Source organism: Paramacrobiotus metropolitanus, unplaced genomic scaffold (assembly GCF_019649055.1).
Source record: "Paramacrobiotus metropolitanus isolate TYO unplaced genomic scaffold, Prichtersi_v1.0 Parri_scaffold0000022, whole genome shotgun sequence".
Lineage (NCBI taxonomy): Eukaryota > Metazoa > Tardigrada > Eutardigrada > Parachela > Macrobiotidae > Paramacrobiotus > Paramacrobiotus metropolitanus.
Window position 1 is genome coordinate 1,108,000 of NW_026570242.1, and position 26,001 is coordinate 1,134,000.

The 26,001-nt window shown below is 46.7% G+C and overlaps 1 protein-coding gene and 1 long non-coding RNA gene across 7 annotated transcripts; one reads left to right on the top strand and one right to left on the bottom strand.

Moving 5' to 3' along the window:
* The first annotated feature begins 1,829 nt into the window (after positions 1-1,829).
* LOC129586961 (uncharacterized) lies at positions 1,830-4,635 on the top strand. 4 transcript variants are annotated; one of them, XR_008690248.1, is made up of 3 exons: positions 1,830-2,023; positions 2,100-3,658; positions 3,836-4,635. It is a non-coding gene; the product is annotated as an uncharacterized LOC129586961 (long non-coding RNA). The 4 variants fall into 4 exon arrangements; XR_008690249.1 differs by lacking the exon at positions 1,830-2,023 and having other exon boundaries at positions 2,033-3,090; positions 3,196-3,658; XR_008690251.1 differs by lacking the exon at positions 1,830-2,023 and having other exon boundaries at positions 2,033-2,944; positions 3,196-3,658.
* A 16,548-nt stretch (positions 4,636-21,183) lies between these two features.
* On the bottom strand, positions 21,184-25,483 carry LOC129586960 (uncharacterized). Of its 3 annotated transcripts, none has more exons than XM_055480515.1 (4): positions 25,221-25,483; positions 24,731-25,066; positions 23,149-23,421; positions 21,184-21,630 (listed from the first exon to the last, which is right to left on the bottom strand). In XM_055480515.1, exons 1-4 carry the CDS (start codon positions 25,282-25,284, stop codon positions 21,482-21,484), a joined length of 822 nt encoding a protein of 273 aa, XP_055336490.1. In that variant the 5' UTR covers positions 25,285-25,483; the 3' UTR covers positions 21,184-21,481. The 3 variants fall into 3 exon arrangements, 2 of the variants coding, with proteins under 2 accessions (XP_055336490.1, XP_055336492.1); XM_055480517.1 differs by lacking the exon at positions 21,184-21,630 and adding an exon at positions 22,084-22,573; XR_008690247.1 differs by lacking the exon at positions 23,149-23,421 and having other exon boundaries at positions 25,221-25,478.
* Positions 25,484-26,001: the final 518 nt, after the last annotated feature.

Genomic DNA, 26,001 nt, shown 5'->3' on the forward strand with positions numbered 1-26,001 from the left:
ATCAGCCCCGAGGTTCGAAGGTTTAAACATCGGTGGTGTGGCCGGAAGGTCCGAGGTTGGTTTTGCGACCTTCGGTGAAGCCGATTTCGACTTACGTGCAGCCTGTGAGGCTTCAATCCGGCTGGCTCGGGTTGGCGTAGGTTCACTGCCGAGGGTTTTGGGTTTCGGGGATGACGGTCCGCCAGCCGAGGTTAAGTTAACCTCGGTAACCGAACCCTCAACCTCGTCTACGGAGGTTGCAACCGACGAAATCCGGAATTTGACCGGGGAAACGGCTTTCTTAGCTGAGGAAGTGGGGGTTGCCGGCCGGGTCTTGGGTGTTCCAACCTGTTGGGTCGAAGTCCGGGCCCCTGTGTTGGGGGTCCGAGCCTCGGTGTCCGAGGCTCGAGCCTCGGTGTTCGAGGTTCTAGCCGACTGCAACCTTCCCGTTGAAGATTTTGAAGTCCCCGAGGTCGGCTTCGATGAGTTCGAAGTCCGAGTTGGAGTCCCGGTAAGGGTCCTCGGGTCCGGTGTGGTCGCCTTCGGAGTCCCCGAGAGTCGCTTCGGGTCCAGCGACGTCGATTTCCGGCTGTTGTCCGAAGATTTTGGGTTATTGCCCGTTGGTTTGGGGCTTTGAGCCAGGGTCGGTGGGGACTTAGTCGGTGAACCCGCCTTGTGGGTCACCCCCCGGGTCGGTGATACCGGACCCTTCATTTGGCTCGGGCTCATCTGGCCCTGCCTCGGCTTCGGTCCAGCCATGCTGCCCTGTTGGGGCTGCACAGGGTCACCCATGTCTGGTGACACCTCGGAGCTACTTAGCGCCGGGCTCGAGGCTCCATGGTCCGGGGTGATGGCCGGAATGAAGACTGGCGAGGCATCTATTGGGTGCACAAGTCCAGCCGCAGGCTCGGAGTTTGCAGTTTGACCTATTGGGTCATGCAGAACCTCCGGCTCAGCCTGTGGTTGCTCGAGGAACGTCCGGTCGTGTGCGTCCTCGAAGCTATCCTCCGGCGATTGGGTGAAGTCGTTCGCCAGGATCCGCGCATCTCGCTTCTCCTTGGCCGATTTAGTCGACTGATTGGATTTGTTGGATTTGCCGGACTTACTCGATCGGTTGGAGTCCGACGAGTGAGGTTCGTTACCCGGGCAAGCATGACGGAAGGTATACCCGCCTGCGTTATCCCGTCGGGCGTAACCTTGGTCGAACTTCCGTTCGTATGGGTTGTCTCGACCGGACATCTGCGGTGGTGGCTCTATTGGAGCCTTGAAGTAGCCTCCGGGTTGTCCCTTCGGCCAAAAAGTCAGACTATCCCTATTGGGGACTTGTCCGAAGCCGATGAGGCTTTTTGCCTGTTGAAGGTCCGGGGGCCCGGTGGGGGGGGCTAAGGTCCGGTGGGGGGGGCAGAAGTCCGGTGGGGTGACCGAACTAGTAAATGCCTCACAGCAATGTTACTCCTTTCTTTAAACGAGACCCAACTATTATCCCATAACAATGTTACCCTTTTCTTTAAACGAGACCCAACTATTAATATCCCACAGCAATGTTATTCCTTTCTCTAAGCGAGACAGAACCAGTAACACCCCACAGTAATGTAGCTCTTTTAAACGAGACAGACCAGTAGCACCCCACGGTAATGTTTCTCATTTTTTAAACGAGGCTGAAGAACTAATAAGATCCCTGTTTTCTTTAGTTGCATAGGCTAAATTGACTCTTCTAGGTTTGTTAGATGTTTCAAATTTTTCTTCCGTTTATAATTTCCTTAATCATCTTTTTAGGTTTTTCTAGATTCATTAGGTTGTTTACAGTTTGTTATTAGGTTGCTGAGGTTTTTTTTGCTTTGTTAGGTTCCTCCCGAATTTTATTAGATTAGGTTTCGATTTTGCTTACTTTCACTAAAATGTTCTTTAGTGTTTAGGTTTCTTAGGTTATTCTAGGTTTCTGATGTTATACTTACGTTTCTTAGGTTTCCTTGTGTTATTCTAGATGTCCTTTTAGTTGCTTAGGCTTATTCGTTGCTCATTTGCTTATTTGACTCCAGAATAGGTAACAGAATGGAGAGCTGTTAAACGAAATCGTTATGACGTCCTCTCAGTAATAAATTATTTTCTTGTTTATTTAGATAAAGATTTAGAACTCGGTCACGTGAAAGTTTCTTGCTTTCGGTCTCAGCTCATTCGACTCAGAAAAAAATTCTTAGCCGAATGAGTGCAAAATGACGTCATTATGACGTCATCCTGATGGTGTCCCTATATTGGATTTTTACCACTGGTTGAATGGCGAAAACGCGCCGAAGCGCTTTGGGGTAATACTCGCCCCAGATCCCATCGGGCATGACACACAGAGACTCCGAATTTACACCTCCACGTCCCATCCACCCATCCAGAGGGTTCGGGAGATCCACTCCACGGTCCAATGTGAGCGAAACGACAGCTTCCAGAATGAACATTCATGCGTCCCCGAAAACAGAAAACACAGAGCCCCCCGAACGCTGCACCAACTAGGTCACGGGTTGAACGGCGAAAACGTGCCGAAGCGCTTTGGGTTAATACTCGCCCCAGATCACATCGAGCACAACATCCAGAAACTCCAGGCTCCCCACCCTCAGGCCGCATGAATTCGGAATGCGAAAATGACGAATGCAAGCGACGGCAGGTTTCGGAGTCAGCGCGGCTCCCGAGCGCACATCCACGGTTTCCAACCTCACCGTTCCCAAAAGCAAAAACAGCAGAATCCCCGAACGCTGCACCAACTAGGTCACTGGTTGAATGGCGGAAATGCGCCGAAGCGCCTTGGGTTAATACACGCCCCAGATCACATCGAGCACAACGTTCAGAAACACCGAGCTTCCCGCCACCAAGGCCGACGAAGTCTTCTCCACGGGATGAATTCAGGAACCGATTCAACTCCATGATATGAGAGACGGATGAACAAAGCGAATCAGATCCACCAGATGAGTATGGCGAAGTGAGATGTTACACGGGTGCTAGAGAGCCTCCAGTGGCGGATGCTAGCAGAACCCGACCGTGAAAGCGCTCAGGACTTGTCCCTGCCAATCTGGCGTTAACCAGAATGGCAGGGCACGCATGATAGCACTCAACGATGACATTTAAGTAACGCCGCTCTATCGCTTCTTCGATACAACGTATTATGAATTTATGACGTACTGTCTGTGACAGTGTGACTGCTCCATAAAAACATTATTAATTGTACTGTAGGTGATGCACACACTCCTCACGAGGTGACATGGGATGATCAAACGCCCTATCAGCCAGTCCAGCTTAACTTTGTTTATAAAGGCGCATATGCGGCGTATTGGAGCAATGCCGCTGTTCTCGGAACTGGATTCATCGGTCTCGTTCTATATCAGGGACGCGATTTGCTTAGGCGGGAAACCGAAGCCTTGTTGAAAAACATCTACGCACGCCTGTGCATTGTTGCGTGCATATTCTCCGTGGTGGCAACTGTGTTTACCGTAAGACGATGGCAAACTGTTCCAAAACCTACTTAGAGAATAATGCGAGCGATTTGGAAATACCGTTTATCATGTCCATAGTAGCCTGCTTCCTGCATGTTCGCCTGGGTCAGCTGGTTTGTTTGCTCCTATTTTGACCCTGATGTCCGTGACGTACAAACATTACCATCCACCCGCGGTGTCAAACACGGGAAAATTTTGCAACAGTAAGTCAAGATCTGCACATTAGATTTTTCACAATATTAATCACCGACGAAGAAATCGTAAAAATTACAACCCAAAACACTTCTGTAAAAAATTCCGTTATGTTATGACTGTGGAATTTCAAATAGCGTACGAATACTGTTGTACTCGTACATTAATTAAGTGTCATGGTACTACAGAAAAGATCGTCTTTGAGCAAGGCAAATTTCGTGATATCCACAATGACCACGGTATACAATGGACACTAACGAAGCCCGTTGACAACGACAACGCCAACGCCAACATGCAAAATCCTCATCTTTTGGAAAATTTTCTACTTGTCTATCGGCAGCAAAGGAATCTACTAATAATTCTCGTTGGCGCTCCCAGCTGCGCAAACTGCTTCGTCGTGCACGCGATCCCAACGCCTTCAGCCGCATCACTATGCAGTCGTCGCGTTTGACCGGTGCATCGCTACCAGCTCACCCGTCGACTTTTGATACTGTCCGCCACGATGAATCGGGATGTGTTGTTGAAGAAACTTACTCCGAGATGACATCTCAGTACACTGACGTTTCGGGACAGCCATCGTCCGGCTTGACGATGCCCGACAGCGCATCGGATGTGATTAGAGGACTGATAAGTGAAAACATGAAACACCCAGCCGCGGATACTATCGAGCATAAGAATGAGGAAAATTTCAATCATTAATTTGGATGTAATAAGCATTTCTATTCTAATTTCTTGTGAAGATTAAATAAACATTATGGCTGCGAGCACGGGTAAACACAGGCGTTGTTGCTGGTGCACGGGCATCCTTTTGGTTTTCCACAGCTGCTGACTGCGGACACTGATAGTGCGGGCGCTCTCTTGTAAATGTACTATGCCACATAGTTATAGGAACAGTTACTAAAGAGCTCAATTCCTGTACTGATGACGGAGATCTCCATAAGCAGTTTAGCAAAGATGACTATTTTGGGTCGGAATGCACTTTGCTCTAGCAGTTCCATCAATAACTGGAGAAAACGCCCCATAGAATACGTACTTCCTAGTACTTACTTCTATTGTTCTCGTTAAATTATCTGGCGTGCAGCAAGCCGCCAGTCAACCAAACTCACTTTATTGTGTTTAAGCAGTTAGACGTGGCGCTCCGTAGGGTGAAGTTTGGCGTTACACGTGAATTTGTACGAGTTTGTTTCGCTGTATTGATTCGTCAGAAATTGACAACGGCACAATCGCTAATGAGGTGTGATTTCGGCACTATTGTGTCATTTGAGATGAGACGCTTCGCAAGGTTAAGCATATGCGTCTATGTGAAAAACACCAGTGCAGTCTACATTACAACGTGTACACACTCCTCTACTTGTTTTTTCTAAGTACAATCAAAGAGAAGTTATTCACCACAAGAATTACTACAAAACTAAACTAATCTTAAAAATTTTAGCCATACCAGCAAAATGTCCCACTCGGTTTTATGCAAAAGTAAATAATGTCCCAAGTTATAGCTCTTGCCATATACACGTAACCAAGGCGGCGACTTCGCTGTACTTGCATGGCTTTCGATTTACTCTTGTACAGAACTTGTGAAGTGCGAGCGTCATTTACTTATTGTTACTCGATTGTGAAAAACGATTTATGACAAGTTTAGGGCAACGACTTACAGAGTATGTGTTACATATCAGCACTTTTCTACAATTTATTAGTACCCATTTTTTAACTTTTATACAAAAATGAACTAATTTAGAAAAGTTTAAACGGATCGTTGGAGTTTCGCAAAACAGTAACTTTGTCGATTTTGCATAAACTTCCGCTCATTTTATCATAATTATATTGTGAAATGTTAAAACCGCGATCTTCAGGTACTCTGTAATATCAGCGATTTTGCTGCTTGATGTTTCGTTTAAATTATAAAAAGTATAGTAAAAATATAACAAATAGCAGTAACTAGCACTAACTACTAGCACCAGTTTCATATATATCCTGAAGATATCCCAGGCACCGCATGCCCGCCCTATGAGATCCAAACTAAACGTTTTATTTAGCGCGCGTTTTTAGATAATCTCAGCCATTAATCACATTTGATGACAGAATCATTCCATAATCTAAAACCATTTACTGGGATATGCTTACCGTTAGCACAATTCAAAAACAAAATATATTCACTTTCAAATTCTGCGCAGCATCGCACAACTACAGAGTACAGATGTAATATAACTTCGAAATTGAACTCCCAAACAGATATGCACAAGGCAGTGTCAACTGTCAAGTATAACCTTATTTAATTAACTATTGTTATAATAAATGATATTAAAAGAAAGATGACGCAAAAGCAACTTGTTAGATCGGATTCGGAATGGAGATTTGCATATGGTTGTTAAGAAAGTCCTATATGTCTCGCGATTCTGTTTCATCTGAAATGACAATGGCTAGGCACGCTACGCCTCGTATACCCTCGGCACGCCTGATTGTGCGGTTGTCAATTACCGGACAAGCTTGTATAGCGTGGAGTTTCCGTAAACTTAACCATATCTACAATGTTCAGTGTGTCCGAATTACTGATGGTATTGGCAATTGTGCTTTCTGTAATGTGTCATTTCAACATTGCTTGCGGTACAATCGTTTGAACTAAGGTCACATGTAAGTGCAATGAAACAGGATTTGTAGAATGGTGCAACTGCAAGTGAGGAAGACACTTACATACAGCCAGAACTTAATGCTAATGTAAATAATCTTGAGCCTGGAGTCATTACTTATTAGCATGTCTCACATTTTTCTATCCGCGTTATGGGGATAACGAGCGTCATACAGAAAGTTAGAATACGAAGAGGGCCTTAGAGGGCTACAAACGCAATAATTTGCGCAATCTAACAATTCGCAGCAATATGGGAATAGCGTATGGGCTTTAACATTTTTCCGCGTTGTCCTATTTTTGTTTTGCTTGGAAAAATGTTGCAGATTTTTTTACGGTCACCTTATTGTTTTAAGAAGGTCACACAAGGTCCGAAATAGTGTCCCCTTTGTCCACCATAGCTGCAAAAGTGCTTGTTTTACAAAATTCAATTAAGAGAAAAAATTTAATTAGTGGGGCTTTCGCTCATGCCACTCGTATTGCATCTTTAGTCACAGTCGCCAAAACACGTGAATGCGGCAGAAAACGCTGTACACTGCAGAACCTACGCAGTGCGGCTAGCATCTTGCCGAGAAACTTGCTACTATAAAAAGTCAGTAGTAGTACAAAGGGTAAAACAAACAGGATGGTTCGTAACGTACTTCGCACTTCGTACAAAGCACTTCGTAGTTATCGAGTACCCATTAGTGGGTACGTCGATGATAGCCACTAACCAGTTTCACTCGGAAAACTGCGCTGCCTGATGCGCTTTCTCTTTTTTTTAATTAGCAGCTTGTTTTCTGGTTGAAAGTAAAGCCGGATAATCGACAAAATTACTCTGAAATTCCCGCAACAGCGAACAACACACCCGAGGAGTGAACCCGTGGTACGGAGGCAGGGGCTTGGAAATTCAATTGAATTTACATGCGAAGCCTCTGAAAATACATCTGAAATGTCAGTCCAAGCTATATCTTGGTTGCATCAGGGTTCAAGGGTGTTTGCGCATGGTCGACCGTCGCCACTGGTCATTGATGAACAGCCTCCGCTTCTGTTTCTTCTTGGTGGAGGCCAAAGTGGGGGTGGCGGCAGGACGAGGGCCATAACGGTCAGGTGGGTTGCGCAACATGCGGTAGCGCTGCTGGACTCAGGCTCATCAACGGTTTGCTCGAGCCATCCGGTTTGCTCAAGCCATCGTTCTCGCTACATCTTTTGGACGATATATCGGACATCCTCGAAGATGGGGAATAAGCCCATGTCCCGACCCTGACCAGAAACGTATTCTGTTCCATCGACCAGCTGTGGGTGGTGCGCCATATATTCCAAGTGGTAATGGCCCAGGAGTTGGTTGGCAATTTCTCCACGTGTGAGGCCGAGAGGATGTTGTTTGGTGGTGAGCACTGTAAGGATAGCGTTCCGCCATTCCCAATAACCCTGCGGCTGCTTCCCGCCTTTGCGGTGGGAAAGTGTAGAAAACATCGGCTTTGGGCGTATGAGTTTGCAAGATGGCGCCCTCGTTGTATGCCATCTGGATGTACAGCCTCACTTTGGATTTGGACAACCATGGGCCGTGCCATTTTTCGACGAGCTGGTGGGCCAGGTTCCCTGTGGCGTAAGTTGTGCCCGTTTGGGACAACGCCTGTAGGGCGGCCTTAGCGTATGCCCATCCTTTGTCCGTGCTGGAAATCTTCATCTTTTTCGATGGATCTCCGCCCGGCCATTTCCTGGCCACCTTTGGTGTTGGTGGCGAGACATAATCGATGCGTAGCTTCTCAGGCCATGGATCTGGCAGGGTGTGGCGTATCTCGCCCGAGTCCGATTCTGAAGAAAATGTATCTCTCACATTGGCCAAGTCGGGTCGGGCACCACTCTGGTCACTGGGTTGAGCACCTTTTGCGCCGCCCTGGTCCTCCATGCTCTGGTCACCGGTAGGTGCCTGATTTTCGTCGCTTGGAGGGATTTCCGTGTTGTGGTCCTGTGGGACATTTATGGTCAATTTGCCAGGGCTTTGGTCATCGTCGTTTAAGTCACCAGAGTTGGACTTTTGGGATTCCATTTCCTGGTCCTCCTTTTCTTCCTCTGACTCTGGGTTCTCAGGTCTAGAGTCCTCAGAGTCCGAGTCGCTGGGTGGCGGGCTTGGCGACTTCTTCCCGTGCACCTTCTTTGCCGTGGTCTTTCGGCTCTTCGTGGAAGTGGCTGACGGGGATGGTGACGGTTGTCTGGACCGGCCAGCTGCGCTGGGCAGTGACACTGTGTCCCGTGGCGACGGCCGGGTTCCGGTCGTAAGCATACCTTCCGCCTCCTGTTCCTTCCGTAAAGCCATCTCCGGCGGGTAACTGATGGTCGCGGAGGTTTTTCCTGGGGTAACTTCTTCGGACCAGGAAGTTTGGCCAGTTGGGTCATATCGTGCACCTCTTTGGCCCTTCCTTTTAAGGTGTCTCCCTTTGGTCCTGCCGCTTTCTTTCTGCCCGAGTCCCTCTTGGTGCCTATGTCATGCGACACATACAGAAACCGTTGGGTCTTCTGCGGGATGAATTCTGGGACAGCAAAGCGTATAGTTTCAGCGCAGTGGGCGTTGGTGGTTTCCAGAGTTCCTTCTCTGAGCAACGCTATCAGTTCGTCACCCAGTTGGTTTGCTAGTTGGGCGAGATCGATCTGTCCTTTGCAATAAAGGGCGCCGATTGCCCTGGAGATGTGCAACAGGTTAGAACCTCTTGGGTCATGTAAGTACCCTATGGTTAGGCAGATCTGTTAGAAGGATGTATCTCGGCTGCGGGAGAGTCCAGCTGACCGGTGGGTCACGTTGATCTCTGTCATGCTTGTCCAGTCGCGGTGTGTGCGGACCAGAAGGCCCAAGTTGAGGATGAGAGTGACTACTCGTCGCATGAAGGGTGCCGTAAGTACACGGTCCGCTAACCGGAGTCCTCTGAATTCTTCGCCGAGCGCCATGCGGGCTCGGAGGACGCTAACGAGACACTGGTGTAGGTCTCGGCCCGTCTCTCTCCTGATGATCCTTGCGGCTGCCACCCATAGATGTGCGTAACCCGTTGGGATTTCGACGTGGGTAGCTTCTGGTCTTGGGTCTGGGAGTTCAGCTTCATCGTCCCAAGGTGATGGGAGCATGACTTCCTCTGAGGGTGGATCGCCCTCAGGAACTGGTTCAAAGTCTTCATCACGCCATAACGGGTTATCGTGGTCTCTCCCTAGAGGTTGTGATGGTCCTAAATTGTCCAGGGGTTGTGATGGCCATGGTTTGTCCGGACTATCCGATAGGACTTGGACATCCTCGTCGCCCGACAACCGTTTCTCCAGCTGGGCGATCTTGGCCTCGCGACTCTTCTGGCCTTTGGCCGCTTGTTTCTTCTGGCGATTTCGTTCAGCCTCTGGGTTCGTTGCGGGCCGTGGTGTTTGCGCCTGACTCCCGCTCGGTTGAGGGGAGGTTGGACGAGAGGCCGGTTTGGCCCTCTAAGGCTTTTCACCCTTTCTTGGCTGCTTAGCTCGTTGAGAGTTGGCTGAGTGGATCACCGATGCGCCAAACGCCAAGTCTTCCATTGTCCCTGCTACAGGGAAAGTTACGGATTGGCCAAAGGGTGTATCTTCCACCCTGGCCGGCATGGTCGACAAGAATGTTGGAACGACGGCCGTTTGACCTGTTTCTGGTTGACTCTGGCCAGCTGGTACTTTTGGTAGGGTGTTGGCCTTCGATGGTCCCGCCTGTGTTGGCTCTGCTTGTGGCGTAGCCACAATTGGGCCTGACTGAGATGTATCCATCGGTTCAGGTGCTGCGGGCGGTTGCGTCTTTAGTGGCACCACTGTTGGTGCCAATGATGACAACGGTTCGGCCATCATTGGGTCCTTCTCCAGTGAGGGGCGCCTTCTGTTGCAGTAATCTTCCACCATTCTGATCCCCAGTTGGCGGAGCATTTCCGTGAACATTTCATAATCTTCCGGTTTGTTCTGATCCTTAGCCTCTTTCTCTTTCTGAGGAAGTAAGGGTACTGCCGTCTAGCATTACGTTCAGCATGGGCCACAAGATGTCTCTGCTCCGTAGGAGTCAGGGTACTCATGGGCATCAGGGGCTGCGTCGGCTTCCACCTGTTCGGTCAGAAGTTCATTGACTATTTTGGTCGATTCCGGGACCAAAGGTGCTGGTGCAGTCACGGGGACCTGAACTTCTTGAAGTGTTGAATCCGCGGCCACCGTAGGTGGCGGGATCCGTTCCACCATTATGGTCATGACTGGCTCTTGAGAAGATGAAGTGTCCATCTTCTCTTTGGTTGGTGATTTGCCTGACCGGCTCGGTGTGAACCTGGCAGGCACTGGTCCTGGAGTAGCCATACTTGGCAAACGCGCCGGTGTGGATGTGGCGCGACCACGAGAAGTCCGTTTTTCGGGAGACCGACTTTGGCGGGGCGATCTCCTCGGTTGAGGAGATTTGGCCCGTGCAGTCTCGTAGAGGACCCTTTGGACATCTTCATCCAAATCTTCTTCCTCTTCACTGGACAGTACACCATAGAAGGCCGCTGGGAGATGAGGGTTTTCCTCATCACTTTCGACCTCCTCCGGTGAGAGTTGGTCACCCACTGGTGGGCTTGGGCTTGGGCGCCGTTCTACTGTCCAAGCCCTTAGGTTGATATGTGGCCCGCGTATATAGATCGCGTCTTCGATGATATCGCCAGGCAGTAGGCGTTGGTGAAGGGCCTGGCTATTACTTCTCATAGCCACGAGTCGTCTGATGAGGATATTCCGTTCCTGGACCAACAGTTGACAGCCTCGGTTGACGCGGTCAATTTCGTGGTCAGTCAAGATTGGATCGCCAGCGCGTATCCGCTGGCGCATATCCTCTTCAGTTAGGTTTAAGCGAAGATCAACTTCTATGATGTCGCTAACCATTTCATTATGCGGGTCCATCTGATACTGGCTGGTTGGGCTCGTTTGGGTCAACCGAATACGATGCGTCGTTGGGCTCGTCCCGCAAAATTTTCGTTGTCCCGATGGGAGTGGTCTCTCCTCTGGTGGTGAGAGCACGTGTCCTTTCCCAGGGAACCTCTTCGGCGGTGACTGCTCCTTCTTGGTCGGTAGGCCCCGAAGCGTCAAATTTGGCTGGCTAGCCAAAGCTGTCGGCTTAAGTATGGATGGTCCGGGCCTGGTAGGGCCAGGAACTTCCAAATCCATTGGCGGGCTACTCCACGCTGGTGGTGTGGGCCTGCGAGTTGGATTGAGCTCCATGTCCAAAGGTGGTCCTCTCCATGCTGGGAGTGACCACTGTGAGGGAGGCTCCTCCGGTTCTGGGGGAGTCCTCTTCTTCCTTCTGAACCTGGACGATTCGGGACCACTAGTTGTAGCTGGTGTGGCCGCTCTAGCTGTGCTGGGTTTATCTCCGGTCAATTTCCTGGCCGTTGGCCGGACGATCAAAGTGCCGCCTGATGTATCGCCTTCGATTTGTCTAGGCGTGGACGTGGTGTCCGATGGAGCGCGACGCAGTTCAGGCTCGTGCACGTTGCTTTTCAGAGAGTGCAGAGTCATTGTGTCATCCAAATTGGCGCGCGCCTGGAGAGTCAGGATCGCATCGTAGTATTGTTCAAGCCTCTCGAATCCGTGACGGTAGTTACGGTGCGAGATTTCACCTAGAGCGTTGGCCTGTTGATTTTCGTCGCCATATCGGTCGTTAAATTTCTGGAGCCATTCTTCGACTGTCCAACCATCGCCATCTTCGCGGTTGGACTGGCCCGTATGCCACTCCTTTACCGGTTTGGTCAAGAACGCGTAAATTCGGCCCATGAAGTCCGGGTCCGGCTGGTCTAAGTCGGATGACTGCTGCCAGATCATTCTCATCTGGATAATCCATCCCTTGACTTCTGTTTTGTCGCCGTCGAAGGATGGAAGAGTGGTACGATTGTCAGCTTTCGCGTTGGCCTTTTGGCCTTAACGTATCGGTCGATGGCCTCCAAGTTGTTAAGAGGTGGACTGGCCCTTGGCGACGGTGCATGCGTTATCTGCTACACCACTACTTGTGTTGGTGGTTGCAGTACCTGTGGCGCTGGGGCAGGCGGGTATTGCATGGCTCCGTTGGACACCATCATCCATATGTCCCATTAGGTAGCTGGACCAACACGGGCACGTTCTAGCCCGGGTTTGGCTGTGCAGCCGGTCCGCGTGGTGCCGCTGCCGTTGGCTTGGCGCCGGGTGGGTGGGGCGCGTTCTGGCCCATGGGCTGGCGCGGGGGCGCGTTCTGGCCCGGGGGCACACTTTGCTCCTGTTGTGGTTGGGCTTGGCCCGATTGGGCTGCCGATAAGGTAGGAGAACCAGTTAGGCTAAATTGGCCTATGAATGGCATTTGCACCGTTGGTGTGCCACTCTAGTCTTATACCTGTCTCTGATGTGGTGTTTTGAACTGGAACACTGCGCTCGGCGGATTGGTCCGGTTTGGATCCACGCCACTGATTGGAGCCTGGGCCGAGACGAAGTATGGGCATCGGGTTGGAGTTCAAGTTCGGAAGATGGATGGATACAATGTGGTTGACCCGAAGAATCCTTGGCTCGGCGTCTGATTTTGAGACGTCGGCTTGCTCGGGACAAAGTTGAATGGCCTGCTTAACACAGACGGTTGGGTCAGTGTGGCGGGCGTCACTGTGGTCGATTGACCCATAGTGGCTGAGGTAGTAGTCGGTATCGGCTGTGGCGGTAGGTTGGTGTCGCAATTGATGATCCCTGATTCACGGGGCTCGAGGGCGCCGGTATGATCGGCCCTTGATGTGGTTTTTCCGTTGATGGCTCCGTTCCGTTGATGGCTCCGACATTAGCATGTCGACGTTGTGTATCCAAGTCCGGAAAGGTTTGGTAAGAAGGTGGTTCCGCTGACATCTCAGAATATAAGTTCTCGAGATGTGATTTTTCCGCGTCTTAGCAGGCGTTTTCGGTGCTTAGCCTTTCCAGGTCCTCATTGAGTTCGGTGATGCGTTGGGTGGCCGTTGCAATCCTTGACCAGACTGGCGTTATTGGCCTCCAGATTGATGATCCGGTCATGTTGGCCCTAGATCACCAGCCCTCCAGGTCCTGAGCTGGTCCTGGAGGGCAGCATTCTGCTGCTGGAATTGCAAGAATTGCGCTTCCATATGTCGAACCGTTTGGTCCAACTGTCCTATTGGTTGAGTCGCTTGTAGCAGGGTCTGGTAATTCTGAAGCAGCAGCTTGAAGTCGTTGCGGAGGCGTTTGATCATGTCCTGGAAGTTGGTGAGATCGTCGTTTAAGCGATCGTTTTCCGTTTGTAGGCGATCCGTCTCCACATCGGTTTCGTCGATAGTGGCCCTTGCTTGGGTCAGGTAAGTCCTGGCTTGGGCCAACTAGTTCCTCGTTGAGGCGAGTATGAATTCGAGTCCCGCCACCGCCACTTCTAGGCGATGAATGTCCTTGTTGAGCTGGTCTCGCTCAACATGAGACACGGGGCCAACTTTAGTTTGGTCATCTCAAGTTGGGTCTGGGCCTGTAGGGCCAAGACATGTTTGGCCTCTCCATCCGCTTTGGATGCGAGGGTCCGGTACTTATCGATTTCCTGTCTCATTAGCTGTTCGGCTGAGAGGGCGACTTAGTTTACGGCGACAAACTGCTTAGTCAGATCCCGCACTCTTGTCCTGAGGACTTCGGGTTCCTCGATGTCCCCGGGCGGGGTTGCCTGGATCAGCTTGTCTTGGCTGAATGCGGCGCGACTCATGTCTAGAGATGACTGATTTAAGTCAGTCCTTATTGTGGTCCTGGTCAAATGTTCCAGGTCCAATGGTGGAAGGTCCGGTTCCGGTTTAGTCCGGCCAGTCGCGTCCGTAATGTCGTTAGTTGGAGATGGCGTTGGATGGTTCAAGCCATTTGCTTTGAACATGATTGGCGACTGACTCACGGGCGGTTGGCCCTGGTCATGGGCCTTTGGACCTGAACGCAGTTGGCCTTGGTCATTTACCTTGCCCCCACCTTTGGTCACCGTTGGTGCCTCAGGCTGGACCCGGTCCAGACCAAGTTGGTCGGACTTGCTGTCGGGCCCTGGGTGTCAAGGTTGGCCTGGGCTGAGGTATCGGCGCCAGGTCTGTCCCTCGGCGAGTTGGCCTCGGACAATGCCTCGCGCGCCTCCAGGAATCTGTTGTCCCGGGTGACGTCGAGGCTTTTCCCACTTGTGTCCAAGTCAGGTGGCAGGATTTGTTTGTCCCGCCTTTCCTTGGCCTGGACTGAACTCGTTAAGCCGGTCGAGTTTGGCTGGTCCGGGTCAGAGTCAGTGCGCCTGGTGCTACGAAGACCGTATGGTCCCATTGTGTCGCGCGTGGCGTAACTCTTGCCCAGAGGTTGGGCGTAGTCGTTGGTCCGGCGCCCGTCCATCGGACTGAACAATCTCTGTTGGGGTTGTGCATGCCTGGTGTATGGCATCACCTTGGCCCAAGGCGCTGTGAGTTTGGCCCATGGTACTGGGACTTACAACTTTCTTTGGTCTTGATCTTTGAGTCTGGACCGGAACGTTGGCTGGATCACGGGTCGGTGCTGCTCAGGTGCGCTGGAGCTTTAGGAATAGCGTTAGCTGCCTATGGCCCTACGTTACGTTACTGACCAGTGTGACGTCACGTACGAAATGGTCTTGCAGTTAGCTCTACGTCACGAGTAGCGTGCCGGGAGCAAAAATCAAAAACAATATGACTCACTACGAGTCTTATAACACGGGGAAGTTTCCCACCTGTTCGGACTGGTCGAAAATTAAAGGAAGTAAACCACTCTGACGTCACGCGACTTTTCGCGAAATTTCTGGCTATACAAAATGGCAGTTTTGTTCGCCGAAAAAATTCAGGATAATTCAGGGAATTATTTTAAGAAAGTAAAAGTACACAATTCTAGTAGTACTTTTTTAGGAGAATCCGAAAACAAAACTTCTATGCAAAACGGACGAAAGGTTTAAAAGTTATTAATTTTTAAAATTTACGGTTACCGGGAAATCGCCGAATTCTATGGTCAAAAACCCTACGACGCCACAGCAGGTCTTACCGGGAAATCTGTTCGTCCAAACTGTTGCTGCGTCGCTCCAATTCACCCTCTTCTACCGTGAGGGCCGCAGCGTACCCGATAGGGCGCTATTTGGGTCTTGATCGTTCCTACTTATTTTTTGGGTCAGGGAGCCAAGACGCGGGGGCACCTAGTTTTAGGCGCATGCCCGTATGATTAGATCCGTCGCTCTGCAGGTTCCCAGTGGAACCTGTTTCAGGAGATGAAATGGCGGCCTCTTCTAGGTCGCAGGTTCTGGTCTACTTATGGACTCAGTGAATTCCTTCGACCGAAATTTGCCTCCACTGGGGGTTCAGAGGTTCGCAGAAAGAAAACCGAACGGTGCTTCTACCATGTCAGAACGCCACAGAAGCAGAGAGAATGGGAGCAATCCTTTATTGAATATCAATAAAGCAACCACAAAAACCAACAGAAAAGCAATGCGGAATCACTGTGGAAAAATGTAGCTGCCAGCGAGCTCGGTGAAAATCAACCTAATGAAGCGGCGTGCTGCAGCTGCGTAACAGCTGTTACCGCAAAGCATGGAATCGCTCGTAGGCTGGGCCACACCCCCACGAGTGCATAGCGAGTGCGCTGATTGGTCAACATAGACAAAGTATACGCTGAGTAATCAGCTTATATGAGCGGCACGAGTGGCGTGGCCACTTGCGTGCGGGCGACAGAGCAAGCCACAAGAGGTGTCTACCGCCTCGAGTGAGCGGTCTCTAACAGTTTGTAAAGGAAGATTTTGGTTCTCTGCAAATTCATACCTGTCTTAGAAGGCCGGACGCCTGCGACAGGAAAAGACTGCTGATTTTATAAAGGAAATTTAAATACGAATTTCTGAATTTACTGAAGATACTGAAGAAATAAAAATCTGCCGATGACGGGACTCGAACCCGTGCCAACTGCGTCTGTAGCCGTCCGTCTTACCACTGATCTACACCGGCTGCATTATTAAATCTTCTTCAGATTTTAACGCACTGTGCGACTGCCTTTCACCTGTCCATATAGTATATCCCGGCATGGCCATCAAGTTGTAGACGCATGACAGTGATTTACAGACTATCCATTAAGGCAACAAACCTTTCAGACAGAAAGCCACAGTAAAATTTTACGCTGATTCGGAGTCTGTGACTTGTTTTTTGAAATTAAAAAAAAGCATCTGAGTCGAATCAAGCAATAGAAGTGGGGCTGGAATCGGGCATGAATACATTGATGTCGTGAACGCATTGCTTGCCTGGTCTCTGTGACAGAGGCCAGGCAAGCAATGCGTTCACGACAGTTTTTTGCGCCCTGCAGTTGCATTTACTCCGACTGCTGCAACGACTGCTATGTGGCTCACTCAAATTTATAATTTGACTTATGCAAAAATAATAACTTCTTATCAAATCGATGCAGTGTATGAGTGCTACTGTTTAGCTTAGAAAAGGATGCAAGCCTGCAAGGCCACGAATCAGCTATGATTATCGAGCCCGGCTTTCCCGTAGGGAAGGGCAGGCACGGCTGGCCCGCGCTGAAGCTCGGACTTGGATTCGGAGTCGGATTACTCAAACTTGGACTTGGATTACTCAAACTTGGACTTGGATTACTCAAACTTGGACTTGGATTACTCAAACTTGGACTTGGATTCGGAGTCGGATTACTCAAACTTGGATTCAGATTACTCAAACTTGGGACTTGGATCCCTTAACTTGGATTTCATAAGTTGCATTATTTGACTTGGATTACTTAACTTGAACCTCCTAAACTGGACAACATATTTTTGGGCTTGGATTACGTTTTCTTATCCTATTTTCTCGTCCTTAGTATTTTCCTTTTCTCAGGGTAATCTTAGGCTCCATAGGTTTCTTAGGTTTTTAAGGTTATTCTTAGGTCTCCAAGGTTATTCTTAGGTTTCTGAAGTTGTTCTTAGGTTTCTTAGGCTTTTCTTAGGTTTGTTAGGTTTCTTATCTTTCTTATGTTTCTTAAAATTACCTAAGAACCTAAGAAACCTAAGAATAACCGAAGAAACATTAGAATAACTTAAGAATTACCTTAGAAAAAAAATTATTAGTCCAGTTTAGGAAAGCCAAGTTAAGTAATCCAGTTAATTAATCCCATTTAAGTAATCCAAGGTTAGTATTCCAAGTTAAGTAATCCAAGTTAAGTAATCCAACTTTTGTAATCCAAGTTGAGGGATCCAAGTCCAAGTTTGAGTAATCCGACTCCGAATCCAAGTCCAAGTTTGAGTAATCCAAGTCCAAGTTTGAGTAATCCGACTCCGAATCCAAGTCCGAGCTTCAGCGCGGGCCGGCACGGCTCGTGCAGTGGACTGCGTTTGGCAATTTACTAGTGCTAAGCAGATGCTGAATTCTTACGAGATTATGATAAATTTTATGGGATTAATTATGGGATCTTATGGGATTATATGGCCTGACCGGTGATTGTCTACACATTGATAAAGTAATCCTGAATGTAGGCAAACGAATAGTGACATAGTTTGTTATTCCTAGCGGTGGTTGCGAACCACATTATTGCACGAGCGCGAGCGCCCGTACCACTGGGAAATGGTACTGGGATTGTGGAATTGGAAAAGCGTGACGTAATCTTTTCGTGGCGTCAGAAAAATTTCATTGCTCTTGACAAAGACTTATTGCAGCACCTCGCGCTTCGCGCTCGGTGCAAAAATAGACTGGCTTAAAGGCTATTTTGCCCCAGTGTTCTATAGTGGGGCAAGATAGCCTTTTGCGCTACAGTACTCTTTGCCCCAGTATGCGCGGCACTATAGCTTTTTGCTGTTTTATCGCAGTCTGCGTTATTGACGGGAATGCGAAAACAAGCTGTCGTTTGCGGCAAATTTCAAGTTGCACCGTTAATTCAATATCCGCACAGCTTTTCCAAAGCAGCTTCAGTATTGTAAAAGCAGGCAATTGAGTCAATTGAGTCGCAATTCTGCATAAAAAAAGCCCTGTGCGTAGGAGAAAAGCCAAAGGAATACGCACAGTAAAGTTGTAAATCCAAACGGCGATGTTTGTAATTGCAAGACGATAGTAGGTGAGCAATGACAAAAACAAGCTGAATTTCGGCGAGTCCGATCATTTCGGCCGCAGAGGATCACTTCGGCTAACGTTCAATTCGGCCGAAGCTCATTTCGGCATTAGAAAGCGATCTGAAGACTACGAATGCGGTTCCGAATACGAATCCCCGCCTCTTTTGCATACGTCATAGCCCTATTCGTTTTGTCTCCAGATAGCTGTCGATTCTGCCTGTCTTGATGGAATTCCGTTTGCTTTGGATTTTAAGTAGAGAAAACATTCCTCTTTTTTATGAGCTAAAAAAGTTTTTGAATACTCTTTTCACAATTTAAAAACAAATTTTTGATTGACATGAGGTATCGCGATTGAAATTACGTTAAAAAATGCTTGTACGAGTCGTACAGGCGTATGCATCGAGCTCTTCCGACCAATAGGAAAATTCAAAAAGCAGTTGGATCGAGTGCAGCTAGTTAGCTGGCAGTCGCCGACTTGGGCGGTTGAGCGCTTCCGGTCTAAAGCAGTTTTAACCTGACCACTTCGGCCGCGCTACGTTTCGGGCATTTGTTATCACTTCGGCAACATACAATTCGCCTTGCTCACTTCGGTCCGCCCTCTTTTCGGCCACGGTTATTTTGGCTACATGACATTTTAGCTTTGATTTTCCTTGTGTCAAGTTGTTACTTAGTGTTTGTTGTAAATTGTATGCTGCTTACTTACAATTTACAAGAAAACCCGGGTCCCCGAGGTCGCCACAACAATACGGACCATACCTGCACAGCTTGACCTGAGACTTTCTAGTTTTTTTAAAAGAGGAACTATTTGTTTTTCTCAGTTTTTTTAGGTATCTTTGGTTTCTTAGATCATACGTTTTGGTTTTCTTCTGTTACATTAATTTTGAAGATTTTGAATATTATTATGAGATATACGCTTAGGTTATTAGATAATAGCTTTATTTCTTGCCTACTTTCCTAATAAAAGTAAGTATTGATCAAATTTTATAGAAACAGATAAAAGTTGGCAACAATGCATCGACGCATTCTTTTAATCTTCTTTGTAGACTGCAAGTTTGCAAATTTTTTAATTATTGATAATTATAATTAACACTGGTGGAATTTTGCTTAAATATACATAATGTGGTTGAATGTGAGTGGTGGCCGAATAAGCGTAACCGAAGTGTAAATGGCCGAAATCATCGGTACCAACCGTTTCGACATCTGTTTCGGTCCGAATGCATTGTCAGATCTCGGACGCGGTTACGAACACCATTTCAATCCGTGTTCGTATTCGGTTCCGTATTCGTAGTGTTTAGATTACTTTCTATTATCGCATTTCGGCCAATTTCGATTTTTTTCAAATTTATAACACTTTTTAAGTTTTTAAGGTATCCTTAGGTTTCTTTTGTTTTCTTGGGGTTTCTTAGGTTATTCTTAGATTTTTTGTGCTTTAGCCTTCGTCCTCGTAACGGTTGGCTTCATGCGACTATCCTTGGTTTCTTAGTCTGTTTTATAATTATGGTGGTGTAATTGGTAAGGATTTTTGTCGTTTGGGTGTTTTTTGAGAGTTTTCACGCTATAGGTTTGGAACTTCCTGCGATAAAGCGTTGTGTTTCTAAAGCCAGCTTTCCCAGTTTATTCAACTTTCAGAAGTTCCACGATGGGATGTTGATACAAGGTCATTTGCTAAGTTTTTTTCTATTTAAATATCGGACAAATTTATCGACCGGAGCGTAGCGAAGGTCCTCTTAATTCAGCACCAATACAAAAATTTATCTGTGTCCGCTACGAAAGGTTGTAGGAAAGGTCATTACGAAAATATTGCTAGCTGGTTATGATGCAAAGATAAAATTATTGATTGATGTTAATTATTCAGAGTGCTACTGGTAGCAGGTTACAAAATAATCATTCGCACAAGCAAAAAGCTGCTGCGCTCCGGTCTGCCAATGCACGCCAACGTGCATTTTCCCTAGTAAACTTTTATAAATACCGGAGCCGGAGCCGTAACGTTTTCTTGTGGAAATCAAACGAAAACCAGCGTCGGCCGAAATGTACTGTGGCCGAAATGAACGGCGGCCGAAAAACTTTTGGCCGAAATGAACGTAGCCGAAATGAAAACGGCCGAAAAGATCGGTAACCGAATTTCGGACATATTCGGCAACAGCCCCTATACCCACCCCACACCCCAAAACCATGTTGCCAAAATTTTAAATTTTTGGCACCATCACAAGCTGCCTGGCAGAGCCATGCTCCCGAGCACGACATAATTCCCAACAGGTCGAAAAAGGTCAGCCAATCACTGTCGATCAGTGACGTCATGAATTTTTAATTTTCGACGGCAGCATCAAGAAAGCTTATCTCGGGCAGCACGCCCCGATTTTGCGCATCCGTTCCATTATAGCCCTTTACTATTTTGCCGCAGTGTATTATACTCGGTGCTCCGCTCATAAGATAGCTGACTTGCTATGCTGCGGCTACCGATACCCTGCGACTACCGACTACCGATACCTGACGGAGAGATCAGTACGATAGGAATAATTACCGTAATAATCTATCCTACCGACCTACCCAACGACAGAGTATGAGCTAATATCTCAATGTGGCATAGCTAAGTCTACGAATCTACGCGAAGCGAGAACTGCATCTCCGACGATAATTTTATTAGAAACTCCGAAACTGCCAAACTCGTAATGCGAGAACTGATGATGTAAAATACTGCCACTCACGGACTTATATAGACACCGCGCATCCGTGTAGAAACAACCCAAAGTAAATCCGAACACAAAAGAGAAAGATCGAGAAGGTACAGCGAATAATAGAAAGTACGAGTAAAGCCGTCACTTTACGTACGTATCGCTACAGTACTGCTATATTCCGTCACCGATACTCTGCGACTACCGATACCTTGCCAAAAAAAAGAATTTTTTTTAATTCAATGTGACCGTCAGTTTTATTGTCAGAACGCTTTTACCGACACACGCACTTTCGACTTCGTTCACTTTTCCAGAAAACAACACAATTTTCGCTTTACATCGGCTGCCATAGCGACTGGCCCAACACTTTGTGATTACAACAAGCAGGCGCCAATCGGTAAATTGTTTCCCTGAATTATTACAGCTATCGGGGTTCAACTGAATTAACTGAATAACTGATTGTAACTTTATGGTGGTTCTCTTATTGGTATCCTTGAAAATAAGGACGAAACGTTTTAGCACCGCGTTAATTTCGCGTGCCGGGTATCGGAATGGCTGGAGCATAATATTCGGTTTGCCAGTCATGAGTAGACCAAGCGCAACTTTGACTTTTTCCGGAATTTGCTGGGAATCTCAAGCATAAGTGACCATCAGGTTGGAACGCCAGTTCGCGCCCTGCAAAAAACAACCGCTGAATTAAAATCTGAAATGTAGTAGCCCGTTTTCATCTCTTTGTCCATTGCCAAAATCGCCGACGGACGCTTTAACGGACATTTCTTTAGATAGCGCAAGAAAGGACAACACGAACTTACTAGTCATTAACGCGAACTTACTAGTCGCGAAGTTCCCAGCCGTTATTCATTTTGGGTTTATAGCTCATTGCAAAGCATGAATTCTCCTATCAGAATATGGCGCTATTATGAATGTAAAAGAGTTGTTTACATTGAAGAAACAAATTTCCGATATGAGTGTCGAAGGGGGAAGTGCAGTTCAACAGAGAGAAAGCGAATAGCGCTGCTTTGCGACAATCCAGGTTATAACCGTCTTTCATGGTCAAGAGCGATGGATACAATTCTGATTTATTAAGCTTAAGTACAGTGGACAGCGTCACGAAAACAATATCAACAAATCAAAATAGAAAAGTTATCCCAGTTCGAATGTGAGGGGATGGTAGCCAAAACCAACTTGAGCACTGCCACGCCAAATCTCTAGACTTAAACGTTGAAACAGAAAGGAAATTTATCGAGGCTCGCCGGTTCGACTCGCAACTTCTTCCCGATTTCTTTAAACACAAGAGTAGCACCTTCACACCATGGGCCAAAACATTCGCATGCCCAAAGAACAAAAAGACATCTGTGATCTGTCCAAAATGGTGCGGTATTTGTTCTTCTTTCTCTCAGTTCTGATGTGAAGCTGATGTTAGAAAAGTAAAGTAATCACTAATCAGCCGTTCCAAAGAAATGCTGACTGCTGAGCCGAAGCAATTAGTGAAAGGATGGTGCGATAACTTAGTTGACCGACGGCTATTGTCTTTGGTTGCGGCGTGTGCGTCTGCCGCCTCCAGCCCTTCTATCCTTTCCCTTGCTTTACTCGTCGTTCTTGCTGAAGATTTTTTGTACTGAACATAGCGCAAAAATCACGGTAGAATTTAAACGTGTTCTGTGACAAATCATACTTGATTTCACAACAAATCAACGAGTTAAAAATGGTCAAAATATGTCAGTAAATCGAATACTACTTGCTGAGCTTGTTACACATACCGTTTTTTTTGATATCACGTGAACTTTAAGAGTTATACCAGAAGTTGTTAGGGGGCGGCATCGCCCCTGTATCGGTTTTTTACACTTTAAATTTTTTATAGCAATGAAGTTGGAATTTCCAATGTGAGATAAGCTTTTGCACTGTGTTTCCGCACCGAATAGCGTTTCCAGAAATTTTTTTGGTTAAAGCATACGCAATAAATTTCATCCTGAAATTTTTGACTCTAAAACTTCATAATTAATTAATAAGATTAAAATAAACTTTTTGCTAACGCTATAGGGTAGTATAATCATTTTCCTGATCATAATATGTCGTTAAGTGCCTTTGAAGTAAAGTCGTGTTATGACCGTGTTATATGAGTAACCGCAAAGGGATCGAACCACTGGGAACCACGCGTTAAGACATTCTGCAGCTGTGGAAAAGGAGCGATACCTCTCACGTCCCGTCCCTCCTTAATGTCCGCACTACCAGCTGACCAAATTCGAGCGCCTCTAATGTAGAGGACCACCTCTCCGCTCGGTTCCACTTTAACGCTTGATTCACAAGAGCGTCCGAAAATGATTCGAGAATTCCATAAGGTTCGGTACAAGATTGTATCATATAACACTAGGTTTCCGGAATCATGAAGAAACAAGCAAAATTTTCCGTCTTCAGAACAAAATTTCTCGTTTGCAAAAAATTCCCAATTTGGATGCATAATTCCCACTAAAAAATTAAAACAACCTTTTCAAGCGACATTATACTTTGGATTCTCAAAATGAACCGGTAAAACAGAAAATAAAGAAAAAAAGGACTAATATACATATACTTAGCCAGCGAGGGTGAACTAAACTGGATGGTAAAATAAATTAGATACGTAAAAATGCAAATGATTGGACATTTGGACTAATGGATTGGCCCCGTACATGACACCAAATTCGTGCATACTGGTATGCACGAAAACTTTCACTTTCCCGCACACTGAAACACTTGTGCTTTACTTATAACATTTTGTAGCCAGATGATCTGTATTTGTACGATTTGTACAAGAAAAACTTCGATGTCTAACGATGAGCATCTTTCAATAAGGACATTATTTCTGCTCCAATATTTCCGGCTCCAAATTCCAAAAAAATCTGATCATTTCTAAAAAAGTTAAAAACTATCCTAGTATGCTTAAAAGTATACAGATAACTGATTTTCCTGAGTAAACAGATTACTTATCCTTGAGTAAATAAAAAATGAATGACTGCGCAGCATTTTTATATACTAAAACACTTAAAGACAGTACTATGTAACAGCTCTTCCCGTAGTTTTATTTGTACGCTGGGAGAAATGCGGATTTATCCGTAGACCATTCCTTTTGTTAACCGGCTTACCGGAAGCAAGAGTGCGTTGGGGCAGCTCACAAATTTCAGAAGATTTGTTACTGGCATATTTAAAACACAAATTGCAAAACCTAACAAAATTCTTAAACAAATTGGCAAATACCGATTCTGAAAGTTACTTTCAGAATCGGTATTGCCAAAATAATATCGATTCTGAAACTAATAACTATAAACTGGTAACGGTGGCATGAGACACCGCACCGTCCGCACGCAGGCTTCAGCTGCTTACTTCGGGATTCGACAAAGTGGAACTGCCAGCGGCTACTCCAGTTCCCGCAGAAGTCTACAACTCAAACTTGGAAAAAGTATGTGTTAGCGCGTAGTGGGTATAGTATAATACACAGTATTGTTCTGGCATTGTACGCAGTGCGGCGTTATCATTTGTTTTGGTTCAGCCACGCCTTGCAAACTTTGGCGGATGAAAATATTTATTAACATAACCGGATAGTATTAAACCATTTTACAATTTGAATTTGATTTTTATTATCTGTAGCCGAAAATCTGAATTTGCAGCCGGAAAAAAGTCCATGGTGAGTGCAAATAAACGATTTGGAGAGATAGCAATTTAACTTGCACTAAGTTCAAGGTCATATCTCTGAGTCAGTACATTTGTCTTCTCGCGACGCTTTTGATAGATAAAACAGTACCTGGCCATAGCGATGAGCTGCGTCTTGGTCCACACAGCAGAACATCGACCTTGACCGCGTCCAACCCAGTAGACACATTTCTGATGCTCGCATTTAGATGAGCAAATTTGTTGGTTATGTCAGTCCGCAGAGATTGTAGTTCTTTTCTTACATCCATCAGTGGGTCAGCTAGCGTATTCGTTATGTCGCTCCGCAGAAGTTGCAAGTCATTTCTTACATCTATCAGCGGGTCAGACAAAGCACTCCCATTTCCCAGTATCAGAAATACATTATTTGAAATATTTTGCCGAGCCAGAAGCGGCACTGGCGCGTTTGCATCACCCGGTACATTGGAAGCTAAACAAAGACATTTTATTATAACTAATCAATCAGGCTCAGTGCAACTGCATGGACGAAGTTCCGCTGTTGTTACTGTAATTCAACGTGCACAAACAAACAATATTTAATTACAGCAGTTTGGTGTTATTAGTTCAAGAATTATTTGCCTTACTTATTGCACGATGGGGGCAATACAGCGCCACGATAATCCCGCCCGCAAATATCCACTTTGCCATTTCCAAAAGAAACCGCTTTGTTCTTGGTTCGCAAAATCTGTTAAGAAGTCAATACCACAGAGATACTTTGTTCAGGTAGTATGTGTAGGAACGATAAGTGGTGAAAAACAAATTTGCGTTTTTGCTTGCATTTGCTTAAGACAAAACTGCCATCGACATAAGTCTACTGCTGTGCCCTCTTGCCAACCAGTTTCATATCTAAGAGTTGTTGTCAAGGCAAGACGATTAAGAAATAGAGACATTACGTACATGGTTTTCAATCCTGAGAGCAACGGTGTGCCATGGCTCTCTATTCTGTGAGCACATACAAATAATACAAGTACTTCTATATTTACAGTTACTGTTCAAAACTGCACATTGTTCTATTACGTACCGTAATTATCGAATTTGTGGCTCCCCCTGCAATAATAGCCCCCCCCTGAAATAAGTCCCCCTCCCCGACCCTGTTTGAAAAATAATGCCACCCCCCGAAATTACGCCCCAGGGGGCCGTTATTAAATGTCAAGCGCTGCAAAATGATAATACGCGGGAATTTCTTCTTAACAATTATTGTTAATTTGATGGGTAAACAGCAAACGGACATCAACATATTGTGGTGTTTGTTGAGAAAGTGTTGCTTAGGTAAGAATATGCTCCAAAATGTGTGTTCGTAAGGTCGTGTAGTTGGATAAACCGGTGTCAACGACGGTTGATCTTAAAGTCTTATTTTCTGCCTAG